Source organism: Suncus etruscus, chromosome 13 (assembly GCF_024139225.1).
Source record: "Suncus etruscus isolate mSunEtr1 chromosome 13, mSunEtr1.pri.cur, whole genome shotgun sequence".
NCBI classification, from domain to species: domain Eukaryota; kingdom Metazoa; phylum Chordata; class Mammalia; order Eulipotyphla; family Soricidae; genus Suncus; species Suncus etruscus.
The window spans coordinates 39767321-39780753 of record NC_064860.1 but is presented as its reverse complement, the minus strand read 5'-3'; the positions used below and the strand labels follow the sequence as shown (position 1 = coordinate 39780753).

At 36.6% G+C, this 13433-nt stretch overlaps 2 protein-coding genes across 2 annotated transcripts in view; one reads left to right on the top strand and one right to left on the bottom strand.

Annotated features, from left to right (window-relative positions):
• Window positions 1-2633, top strand: part of SLC35A5 (solute carrier family 35 member A5) — a 28042-nt gene extending 25409 nt beyond the window's left edge. The window contains exon 8 of the mRNA XM_049785783.1: window positions 2596-2633. The gene's annotated coding sequence lies outside the window, so the exon portion shown is untranslated. The remainder of the gene's footprint in view (window positions 1-2595) is intronic.
• Window positions 2634-8345: 5712 nt separating this feature from the next.
• CCDC80 (coiled-coil domain containing 80) overlaps window positions 8346-13433 on the bottom strand; it is a 30941-nt gene continuing 25853 nt past the window's right edge. The window contains exons 6-8 of the mRNA XM_049785847.1: window positions 12368-12471; window positions 9935-10015; window positions 8346-8796 (exon numbers count right to left, since the gene is read on the bottom strand). Coding sequence (XP_049641804.1) covers window positions 8450-8796; window positions 9935-10015; window positions 12368-12471 — 532 coding nt within the window. The 3' untranslated portion in view covers window positions 8346-8449. The remainder of the gene's footprint in view (window positions 8797-9934; window positions 10016-12367; window positions 12472-13433) is intronic.

Genomic DNA, 13433 nt, shown 5'->3' with positions numbered 1-13433 from the left:
TTTTTAACTCACCTTTTCCTAAAGTATTTGTTGCTCAATATAGATTTATTTATGCTAACAGTTACAGATGGAGAGCTGTGAATGTGAAATTCAGATGTGGACTAACCGAACTATATTGTGAACATCATTGTTTTGTAGAAGTTGAAGTAATTTATTAAGTCCCTTTCTATTTTAAAGTTCTCTTCTAGCAGATACAACCCACAACTAATGCACAGACACTGTTCCTTCCAAAGTTTCTGAATAGCCTTTTGGTTGGACCACAAGTAGAACCTAAAGTGACCTGGTTTCAGCTCTGTTATTTGTACTAGAACCAAACCTCTCTTCTGCCCAACAGTGTGCCTAATCCTGAGATGAAGCAGGATGTGGTTGTTAGCTATAGAAAGATCACTTAGGCCTAAAATCCCAAGTGTTGGCCAGCTGCATCCTGCTACCATGGGTTTCCAAGACCTAAATGCAGATAACTGTTTATAACTAAAGCTTTTTGCCTCTGGTATCCCCTGTGGAATCCCTGTTTGTGAGTGAGACTAACCGTGAGGACTGACAGGGAGTCCTTTCAGATTTCTGTACAAACCCAACAGGATTGGCCAAACACAGCTCAGATTCTTCTTGGCATTTGTTCTTAAATTTTATGTCCTGAATTCTCTGGTTAACTCTTTAAATGTGGAGAAAAGGCAGAGAAAGTCAAACTCAAAGGCAAAAGTGGTTTTTCTGATTTTGTTGAAGTTGAGTAAAGAGTAGTCCTTTAAAGGAAAAATATTGTCACAAATTTGTTTTGACCTTTTTTTCTGCTTTCCTTTTAATTAAATGCCTACATACTCTAGAACAAAAACTTTTATCCTAAATTTAAATACGAGAAACAAAACAGTTTATAAATTAAAGTATAAAACTACAACCGATACATTTTCAAATACTAATTCAGATCGTGTTTTGTACAACAGTATCACAATAAATACTCTAACAAGCCTGCAAAGTTTCTGCTTTCACTTCTATTTTTTTATGCACCATCTGTCTCTGCCAAGATAAAGGAAATCTGCTGACATTACCAGTAATGCTCTGCTGCAGTTTATTAACCCTTGTCCCTAGTAATCTCATACGGATGTGGTATGGCTCTAACTGCCAACTCCTACTCGCCTGGGAGCCTGGAAAAATTTTTGAAATATAAACTATAAGTACCTTCTGGTGTTTGAAAAGAACTCACCAAAAAAGTGAAACTTGTCACATTTTTTGAGTAGTACTTTGTTCCTTTCACAACGTTCTCTCATAGTATTCCCCTCACATTTCTCTTCCTCTTCATATCCTCTTCTTGGTCATCTTGATGTTTTTATTTAATTTGAAAAGTATTCATTCAGATGTTCTAGTTTATTTGCATGGATATTAATTATTAATTCTCAATTTTAATTTCCTATGTTTTTTTATTTCCCATTCTTAATTTTTGCAGAATGGTTTGTTGACTTCCAACGAATTATAATTTCTAATTTATTTAAAATGTACCTCTAAGTTTCTTATCTACTTTTTTAGATTTTCTTATCTACTTAAGATACATTTGTTTTTATCCTTGTTTATGAGCATGTCTATAATAAGTATTATATATATACACACAAAAAAAACCCACATTCAAACTTCAAAGCTTCTCCGAATTCATATATTTAAAAGATCTCATTATACCCTAGAACATACCCACATATGATTTTTTATACATTTTTTTAAATTTTATTTAAACACCTTGATTACATACATGATTGTGTTTGGGTTTCAGTCATGTAAAGAACACCACCCATCACCAGTGCAACATTCCCATCATCAATGAATGTCCCAAGTCTCCCTCCTCCCCACCCGACCCCCGCCTGTACATATGATTTTTAATTAAAGGCAAAGGACAGAGAATAGCAAGAAAATATGGGTGTGGACATTGGGATCCAAGAGACATCCCAAGTTTTATATTAAGTGTCCTTATTTGAACACATAGATCATGATGTTTCTATTGTCTCCATCTTAAACTACCAAGAACTCTGTGATGAACTTGATTTTGGGACAACTCAAAGTAGGATTTCTCAGGACTGGATCCCTCTCTAGACAAGTAATCCATCAGATTTTTTTAGTCTACTAGACTAGTTGAGAAACTCACCCTGAGCATAATAACCTGGATAATAACCTGGATAACTTCAGGCTTGAAACAACATATCAAATACTGTCCTTATTTTGCCCAAAAGTGAAAAAAAATAAAACCACAAAAAACATTTTCTCATGTCCCAGTGATACAGCTTTTCCAATCTTATCTGTGTAAATCAACTCTGTCCTCCATATATTCTGGCCTTCAAACTTTCACCTTCCAATTAGCAGAGTAGGTGGGTCAGAAGCAAGGGTGTGTAGGCAAGTCACAGAGAACTTTTCTTTGGCTTCTCACCTTAACTGTTCTTTGATTGACAGTAGACTTAAAGTGTATTGCTTATCTTTCTTATGTGGTTTGTGCAAATTAGAGCCTTGAATCTGTACAGCATATCCCAAAGCTCATGCTATACAATTAAGGCTGTCTCCGAGTTTCAATCTTAATAATTTTCTTATGTAAATTCACTACATTTTGTTCATTTATTTCAGGGAAACTGGTGATTATGGATAAATTAAGCCAGTTCATCAACTTTACGTGTGTCCAAACAAATCTGGGGAGGTAAGTTTCCTGGCACAGCAATGCCTTTAATGTAAGTATCCAAGAGCCAATGATCCTAGGTATAGTGAAATTCCTATATTTGCTCAAATATGGTGGAAGTTAACAAAACAATATAACTCTAACCTCCAAGAAATTAAATAATTATCACTGATTCTTTTCTCATCTCCTTATATGGCACATTGATGACACAATTTTTTTTTTTGTTTGTTTTTTCGGGCCACACTTGTTTGATGCTCAGAGGTTATTCATGGCTAAGCACTCAGAAATTGCCTTTGGCTTGGGGGGACCATATGGGATGCCGGGGGATCGAACTGCAGTCCTTCCTTGGCCAGCACTTGCAAGGCAAGCCTTACCTTACCTCTAGCGCCACCTCGCCGGCCCCACAGTTTTATAATTTATTGAGTATGACTGTTTTTACCAAGTCTTTCCTTCCTTGTTGGTGGAAAAGTGGTGAGCCATCATATCTTTCCAAAGTCTTTCCTATCCTTTGTACAGGAAAGAGATGCTTTTTGTTTTGTTTAGTCTTTAGTTTTGTCTTTCTAGTCTTTAGGAGATTACAAAGGAAAATAATACAAATACATTAATAGGCATATTACTTGAGTCTGTTTTTTAAATTAATATCATGCATTCTGAACTGAAATGATCAAAAGGTTCCTTGCATTCAGCAAGGCTTTAAGCTAATCCTTATGTACTCCTGCCAGATTTATGCATATTCTGACTTTGGTCTACTCTGTTCTAGTTTAACTCTGTTAAGAATACACAAAACAAGAGTATGCAAGTCAGAGATAGGAAAGGAAAGACATGTAGAGCAGAGAAGCAGGATAGTGGTAAAGTCTGTGGGAAAAATTTACTCTTTAACATTTTGGGAGCAAATTTATATGAATGTAATTGACTATTATTTTCCATAAGATCCAGTGGGTATAAAGTGGTATTTATTATAGTTTGATTTGTATTTTCTTTTTTTAATAAATTTTTATTGAATCACTGTGAGATAGTTACAAAGTTGGTAATGTTTTTGTTTCAGTCATACAATGTCTGACACAAGTGCTTATTTCCCACCACCAATGTTCTCTATTTCCCTCCCTCCCCACTGCCTACCTCTTTGGCAGACATTCCGCCCACCTCTTTTAGTCTTTCTTTCTTTTTTTCTTTTAGACATTGTAATTTGCAATATTGTTACTGAAGAGATATCATGTGTATCACTTTACCTCCTTTCAGCACCCAGTTCTTATCCAGAGTGATCATTTCTAAGTCTCCTTGTCGTAGTGGTCTCTTATCTGCCCTAATTGCACTTCCTCACTCTTTGAAGAAAGTTTCTACTATGGACCTGTTCTTGCCCTCATCTCTGTTGCCTTTGGATATATTATTATCATACTACATTTTTATTTTTAATATATCCCACTGTTGTATATGAAAATATTTCCATAAGATTATCCTTTGCTTGTTGTCCCACCTTGACCTTCCAGGTGGGGGTGCTGTTGAGAGCTGAATAAATAGCTTGGGTGCCAGGCGTTTAGGGTCTTTTGGCAGAGCAGACTGGCTGGCTCAAGGTATTTTGGAGCTAGCAGCAGGCTGATAAAGGACTCTCTTCGACCAACATTTTACCCCTTAACTCTCCTGTCTGTGTGGATTATTTACTGCGGATAAATACTACCAAGAAAGGGGAAGGGGATGGGAATCAATTTTTCATTCTGGGAGCTCTTTTTGGGTTCACAAACATCCCATAAAGGAGTAAACAGGACCCAACAAATGGTGCCCGAACAGGGACCTGATGGCTGAAGGAAGTTAAGACGCAGGGCAAGCTAAGGATGGCATGTGCTTAAATAGGTTTAAGATTATAGGCCACACATGTTGGCCAGGGCAAATAAAGCTGATATTTCTTGGAACCTGCCTGTGAGTGAGTTGTTTATCTGCAGAGATCACCTCATAACTGCCGGCTGAACAGGAGGTGCTTACATGTGGTTCTGGGATGGAGGAGAAAGGCCACCCCCCTCCATCCAGCTCCATCCAAAGGGCCTTATTTATTTAATTCAACACCCACAAATGAGTTTGATACTTCAATTTGTCCCTATCCCTCTGATTCATTTTGCTCAACACAATACTCTCCATATCCATCTGTGTATAAGCAAATTTCATAACAATTTATCTTAACAGCTGCCATTATGATGACCTTTTATTCTAGGACACTGAATTGATTCCACTTTCAAAAATGTTTTCTTAAGCTATTCTTTGTCTCTCAACTTTTAAGGATTTCCTTTTGTAGTATAAATGGTATAAATGTAGTATAAAATGGCCCCTTAGACTAACATTTATAGTCATAGTCATTTGTGAATCAAAATGGATCATGAGAGATAAGCAAGAAGGGATCCAGAGAAAGGAAAAACATATTTACAATATAGGATAATATCAAAAGAAAAAATTTCCCATGTTTTCTTGGTCCTTGTGTTAAGAACCCATATATTGGAGGTTGAAGAACCATTGTTTTGCTTCCTGTAGAGGAAGAAGTACTTTTAAGATCTCTGGGATCTCCTTCAGGTATCCATGAGATGATACATGTGCTTACCTAGTGTGGAAACTATGTTGAAAAATAAGCATTTACCTTATTGAGGAATAGAGGTAGGGCCTTAAAATAAGCATTTACCTTATTGAGGAATAGAGGTAGGGCCTTAATGCCTTTGGACTCTACAGTCTTTGTCACAGGGGTCTTCAAACTATGGCCCTGTTCCTGTTTTGTTTCTTCACTTCAAAATAAGATAGATGAAGTGTGCAGAGGAATTTGTTCATAGTTTTTGTTTTTACTATAGTCTGGCCTGCCAACGATCTGAGGGACAGTAAACTGGCCCCTGTTTAAAAAGTTTGAGGACCACTGGGACATAGAGGGTTTCTCTGTGTTATGGAGTGATACTCCCATCATTCATTAGCAGCAGTAGTGCGCTATGAGATTACAATAAAATTATTTTATATCTTTTCTTTCTCTCAAACAAAAGAACTGAAATTAACTAAATTAACTAAATTAATAATGAACACCTAAATTTTTGGTGTTTTATGAATTTATGTTTAACATAAATTCAATCATAAGAAATCTCTGAAGTTGGAGTCAGAGTGAATACAATTGGTAAGATGCTTGCCTTGCATGCCACCAGCCTAGGTTTAATCTCTATGGTCCCACAAACCTTCTAGGAGTGTAGATCCTTGAGTGTAGAGCCAGGCAGGATTAAACCCAAAGGACAGCAAGGTGTGACTCCACCACAACAGAAAAAGTATATTTTTTGAACTCAGTGCTTTCTAGAGACCAATAAATATCCATAAATGTCACAGACTTAGAAACTTAGAACACTAATCCTGCTCTTAGAGATCAGAAACTAAGTTTCAAAAGTAAAATTAATCATATTATCTAGGTTAGTATAAGATAATAACCACAGGATTGGTCCAGTCATTGGCTCTATGACCCAGTCAGTCATTGAGGAAATGTCTGTAGGATAAGTATGAATGTTCAGAGGATATGTATGAAGCCAGAAGAGTGTCCTTAGGCATTCCTAACTGATAGCATCAGTGTGGATAGACTGAGACAGACCTTAGAACCACCTAACCTAGACTTTTGAGTTCTTAATATGAAGCTAAGAAAAAGGGAACTTGACTCAGTTAAAACTCAGTAAAAGTAGTTAGCATCTTTACCATCCTTCAAGACATCTTGAAACTAAGAAGACTGCCAACCATACCCCAAATTATTAATTACAGAGCCATTAAGGAGAAAGAAGGAAAGGAACACATTTGGAAGGAAGAAAGAAATTAGTGATACCTGTGAAATGGCTATTTTCTTCCAAGAGGATTCTCTCTGGAATCTTCACACAAAACTGAAATCATTCATTATGGCCTGCTATGGAGTATCGTTACCCCTGCTCTTAAATTGCTTTTCTCCTCAAAACTATAGAAGTTGAGAGATTTATGAGTTTGTTAACTATACTCCAGACAATGCTATTTTCTAGTTCTGATTTCATATCAGACCAGCTGCTGCTTCCACAGGAAAATTATGTCTTTGCTGAATATATAGTCAACTCTGAGTCTTGGGAATTATTGGTGAAAAGCAATCCTTGGAAACCTACAGAAGATAATTGTGACAACCAATAACTTAGCCAAGGCTGCAGAGTTGTCACTGTCTCACAGATTCATCACAAACTATTGGGAGTCTTTTTTTCTAAATATTAAAATTCCACACAATCTTTCTCAAAAATCATACTTTCTTTGTTGTTGTTGTTGTAGCTGTAGGTTAAAAAATGTTTTTTAATTGAGTAGATTTTTTTACTTTTACTTTTCTATTATTTTATTTTACCCCAATTACTTATAAAAGTATTCTGTATAATTTATGTAAGTGTTATTTATATCCTGTCAGTATTACTGATAATATGGAAAATTATTAAGAGTGGCAAAACGTGAGCTTTTCCATATTGACAAAATCTAACTATATATGGGATAACAAATACCTGGTGGCTCTATTAGACAGTCTTTATGCACATACTCATGGATGTTCGTAATACTACTTGGGAAAAGAAAGGCAGGGATAAAGAAAGATAAGAGTACTGTATGGTATGCAATATCTGAAATTAAATGTTCATTTTCATTTGTAAGAATTGTTTTTTACTCCAGCTACACTGAAATACTCTGTAAGTTAGCATTTCCCTTTAAAAACAAAAAGTACCTCTGCCTATAACCTATTTCCTTGTAATTTTCTTTTACAAGATGTCATAACAGACCCATTCACAGTAAGATCTGAAAGTAAATGTGAAGAGTTAAGATTTTCAATGCCCAGAATATTTTTCCAATGCTAGGCAAATCCTAAAACCCTGGAAGGGTTCTAACTGACTAGAATGTCAGTTTCTAGTAATTAGTTAAGAATTTTTTTATGCTGACTTATCTCTGAAAAGTGTCCATAGATATTAGAAAAAAGCAGGAAGTGATTGATTATATAGCTGAATTTGATGTGGTAGCCAACATCACTGACCTGTGTTTTGAGCTTTAAGAAAGAATTTTGCAGTATAAAGGACAGCCACAATAACTTTTAGTCTGGACTAAGCAGCTTTCTATTCAGTTTATTGGAATGTGCCCTAAAGTATCTGTGTTGTTTTTTATTTTCCTTAATTTTTTTATTTACGACTTAATATTTTTTAAAAAATAAAAGGAGTCTGTACAGCTCAGGGCACAGTGCCGTGAGTGCCTTGTAATCACAAGATCCCACATACCAAACAATGACCAAAGCATTGCATTTAGATTCTCAGGTGCTGTACCAAAGATCTCTGGAGCAACACTGTGAGCATGGCAGTAAAGTATGGGGCCCTAGCTTGCATGTGTGTACCACAGCTAAGTGTGTAACTTTTATTGAACACCACAGTGAAGTATGAGAGTATGGCAGGTGAGATGCCTCCACTCCTTGCAACTATCATAATCTCAACAACAAAAAGAGGGAAGGGAAGAAATTGGATCAGAAGTAGTAGTCTGTAGAATGTTAATGTTCAAATTATGTTCAAGAAAATTACCATGTCAGTGCTTTTATTTGATATTAGATGCCTTCCAGTTAGAGAAACAACCATTCCTTTCAATGTTTTCATGATTGAAGACTTCAATAGCTCACAAGTAGGCAAAATGTTACTGTTTATTTAATCTTGAAGAACAATGAAAGAAAAAGGCAGGAGACTAGGCATTGTGGAAGAATTTCTTTACATGGCTGGCCACATGTGGGTTTAACAGCAGCAGAGGAAATGGGCTAGGAGAAAGGTCACATATTTCTGTTCAGTAAGGGTATCCATGATGATAGCTCTCATGATGACGGTAGTCATCCTGATATCCATCCTGATAGCCTTGGTGATAACTATGGTAACCATATCCTGCATACTCATCATCCGGACACCGCATCCCCAGTGACTGCTGAATGGCCATTTCTTGTCTGCGGAGTTGCATGGAATCAATTAAATCGTACACAATCACCATGGACCACATTGGCGAAGGATACCAGGATTTTACATTTCCGTCTTTTCCAACTAGAAGCATGGAGAAATACTCTGGGCTCACTTGAAAATAGTTGCGTATGTCTTTCACCAAATGAGCTGGTATGTCTTCTCGTTCAACAACAGAGCTCCCTAAAATAGATGCGGAAATACTGAGTTAAAGTCATCAGAGTTCAGGCAAATATCAAAGTGAGGAGACACCAACCATAAAAAAAAAAAAAAAAAAAAAAAAAGAGGACCAGGAAATCTCTCTAGTTCAACCTGCAGTTAGAGTCTGTACTTTTTTCCCCTACTAAAAATTCAATATCTGCTATTCTGCAACATTATTAGTGTCAAATGTTGGAGCACTTGATGGATTGTTGATAAAATATATTTCTGAGTTTCTTTCCAATTAGTTGCTTCCTTGAAATAATTTTACTTTTGATTTGTTTCTTTCTATCAAAAAACTTATGAAAATAAAAAATGTCAAATAAAAGATCTGAATAAGTAAATGAAAACTCTTAAAATAAATGAAAAAAAAAATAAAAGAGTACTGGCATGTTTTGGGTGTCTTCTGAAAAAATGGTGGAGTATAGTTTGGGAGCTACTCCTGGCAGTGTTTTGGGGAATAATGTGGGCTGAGAGTCAAAACAGGGTTGGTTGCTTTCTTAAAAGGCCTTAAATTTTGTTTTATTTCTCGAGGCTTAGTGTCAGGAATTTTATAAACATTGTCTCATGAACACATATAAATATCTCAAGGTCGGTATTGGAATGATTTACTTTCTGAAACTTTCAGCCACTATGGCCTTTCAGCTTTTCCGAGCCATTTAGCATATGTTCTCCTGTTAAAAGGGAATCAGTGAGATGTGGTATACATGCCTTAAAACTATTGTGGGAATTAGATTAAAAAAGGAACATAAATGAAAATATTTTGTAGACCATAAATCTCTATTTACCTTATTTAAGAAATATCTAAAAAACACATTTTAAATATCAGGAAAATAGCTCAAGTGGCAAAGTATCTGAAGAGCTTGTACAAGGTCCTGAGTTTTATCCCTGGAACTGCAACACCCCACCACCACCAACAATAACAACCTCTAACCCCAGTGCTGCTGAATAGAGCCTTCCAGGCCCTATCTCCCACACTAGCCCAGCATTTCACCTTGGGTCTCAAGTACCAAACCAGTTAGTCCTTCCCTGCTCAGCTGAGCAGCTGTGAATGCCCCCTCCCAATTATCAACTTCCTCACCCCAGCACTACAGAGTGTGCTTCCTTAAAATAACAACTTTACCATTAATTGGAAACAGTTCTAAAACTCCTCCAACGTCTTCTCCTACACCTAAAAGCTTCAAAATGGTAATATGGCGCAGACCTGAGTGAAAAAAAGAAATCACAGAATTAGCATTATTTTGCAGTTATAAAAAGTAGGTGGATGATAATGAAAATGTCTTAAGTTTAAAAGAATATAGAAGGGACTATATTCTTATATAACAACTATTTTAGAGAAGACTTCAAAACATATATTGTGACAATTTGTGTATCTGGCTTCATTGCATTGGTTCTGGCTTCATTGCACAAGAGTTTATTACTTAAAGACTGCTTATTATCAATTTCTTTAGAAGATTCAAAGAGTTAGCACTTAAGCACAGTTTGTTTCCCACCCTCAGCTAAAGTTTCCTACAAGGGGAGAAGGTCATGCCGTGGTAGTTTGCTGGAATTCTTTTGAAGATGAAGTACACATTAAATGAATCAGAAGAAAGAACACTAAAAGACCTGAGGGCTGTCAGTTTATCATACCATCATTTCATGTTTAAGACAAAATGCCAGCCTAAGCAGGAAATTAATGACTGCATAGCTTTTATTTTCTGGGAAGAAAACAGGCTTTTTTTTTTTTTTTTTTGAGAGAGGAATTAAAATTCCAGAAATGATGCTCTGTTCCTAAAACCTCACCTACTCCCAACATTATTTTTTTGCCTTTACTTTACTCTTCTCCCCCCAAAAAAACAGTTGTTGAGTCATATTTCAAAAGGGGAGACCTGCATTTAATAATTTCCAAGAAATATAGCTTGTCCACATTCTCTATATTTGCAAAAGGATTTGTACACACTTGAGCAACTTAGATTTTGTATTCCTAAGAGATTAAAAATGAAATAGATGCTAAAAGCAGCTGCAAATACAGATAAGACTAGTATATTTACAGAGCATAACTTCTTGTGAAGCAACATTATCCCAAGAACTATTAGTAACGTTAATGGATTTAAATACTTAAAAGGGTGTTTTAAAATACTATTACAATCAGATTGTATATAATGATATAGTATCTTAGATTAATTTGAAGAGAAAACATAAATTCACATATTTTCTAATTGTTTTTACTTTTAGAGCCTTTTTAGATACTGTTTCACATCTTAAAACACTTTTGTTTGTTTTTGTTTTTGAGTCACACCTGGCAGCGCTCAGGGGTTACTCCTGGCTCCACACTCAGAAATCAATCCTGGCGGGCTCGGGACCATATAGGATTCCAATTTTCGAACCACTGTCCTTCTGCACTTTTATAATATACAGATTCTAAGTCAAAGTAAGGATCAAGACCCTATTAATGCTTTATAAAATTTGAACTCCACCTTTGCCACACCAATAATTCAAGCATGGTTTAATAACTAAAAAGTGATTCTAACGATAAAATAATACTTATTCTACAAATAGGCTTATTCTATGCTTATTTAAAATCAGCTCCCCTACCTTGGCTGCAATTTCTCACAAAATTATTCTTCAGCAGAGGTGTATCTCTTCCCTCCCCGTTTTCAAATGCCAGATATTGCTCCCAGGGTTGTCAGGAATGTGCTGCACAAGTCACAACCCCAGACTGAAGTGGGGCTTAAATGCATTTTGTTATTTTCACTGTTGATACTGCTATTATTTCGTTGGCTCCTCACCGAACGTATTGTTACATGTGATAAACTTTTACCTTTTTATATTTCTATTTTAAAGATATTAAACCTTTCAGACTTCTCTAATAATAATAGTAAAGCAAATATACTTTATTTATTTATTTATTTTTTTTGGTTTTTGAGTCACACCTGGCAATGCTTAGGGGTTACTCCTGGCTCTGTGCTCAGAAATTACTCCTGGCAGGCTTGGGGGGGGGAACCACATTACTCCTGTTTCCTAATGATCTTCTAAAAAAAGTATCTATAAAAAGTGTAGATAAATCTTGGGCCAGAGTTTTTGTTCGTTTTGTTTTGTTTTGTTTTGTTTTGGGCCATACCCGGTTATGCTCGTGCTACTCCTGGCTATGCGCTCAGAAATTGCTCCTGCCTTGGGGGACCATATGGGACACCAGGGGATTGAACCAAGGTCTGTCCTAGCTAGGTCCTAGCTCAGCTGCGTGCAAGGCAAATGCCCTACTGCTGCGCCACCATTTCTACCCCTTGCCTAAGAAATTTTTATACAACCCTAGGAATTTCGTGTATAAATCATTAATCAAACATCTACTTTAAAACAAAATTTTAAACAGTATGTGACCACATTGCACCCACACACAGTTTAAGGAGCTAGGATCTAAGATCACAGTCTTACTTTATAGTTGAGTAAATGTCTGGGAATGTGCTGTCGACTGAACTGGGAAATATTTGGATGATCTAAGCCCCCGTGTTCAATTTTAGAATTGACCAGAATGAGAGAGTGGAATGGTATAACTGTAAGGATTAGGCTTTCCACTTACCAAAATTGCATGCCTGACCACTGAGGGCAGAGAGCTGTTGTGAATAGGCCCAGTCTTCATCATTAGGAGCAGAGATCACAAGCAACCGCCTCCTCCAACGAAACCTGGAAAGGAAGCAAATGGCCGCACTAATTATTTCAATCAAGAGTGTTTAACAAGTGTCTGAGAGGAAACTTGCTGTTTTTATCCTCCTATATGCCAAGTTAAAAAAACTAAACCTTCAAAATACATCACAGCTCTCAACATCATTAAACTGCATCACCATATTGCTTGACCCATTACTGTTTTCTGTTTGTTTTTGTTTTTTGTTTTGATTTTGGGCCATACCTGGCAGTGCTCAGGTGTTTCTCCTGGCTGTGTTCAGAAATCATTCCTGATAGCCTCAGAAGACCAGATGGGATGCTAGGGATGGAACCCAGGTTGGCCACATGCAAGGCAAATGCCTGACCCACTGCTATCGCACCAGCCCCCTATCACTATTTTAACTTTAGTCTTTTAGAGGTAAAATGGTTAATCTGAGTTTCAGTCTGGCTGAGAAGGTCATAAGGAAACAAAGAGAGACAAAGCTCCTAGAAACAATGAAAAGACCAAACTATAATGACAGAAATAGGAAGATCAAAAGAATACAAAAAAGAAGAGAAAAAGAACAATCTTCAAACACTAGAATCTAGAGGGAGTAAGAAATGAATATTATGTAAGATAAATGGAAAGGATAATGGGATCTTTAGCTGTAGGTAGATGACTCTGATAGGAAGAAGAAAAATAGATTAAAGGCTCAATAATTTTCTGGAAGAGGCTTTCTGAATAAATGAAGTCATGGTTCTTCTAGAGACCAGTCAAAGTTCAAAATGTACTTTACTGTAGTTCTCTTCTGAAATGGGGTTAGGAAAGTGGCCTCTATATCAAAGACCTAATATATTTTTGGTTTTCGGGTTACACCTGGCAGTGCTCAGGGGTTACTCCTGGCTCTGCGCTCAGAAGTCGCTCCTGGCAGGCTCTGGGGACCATATGGGATGCCGGGATTTGAACCACCATCCTTCTGCATGCAAGGCAAATGCCCTATCTC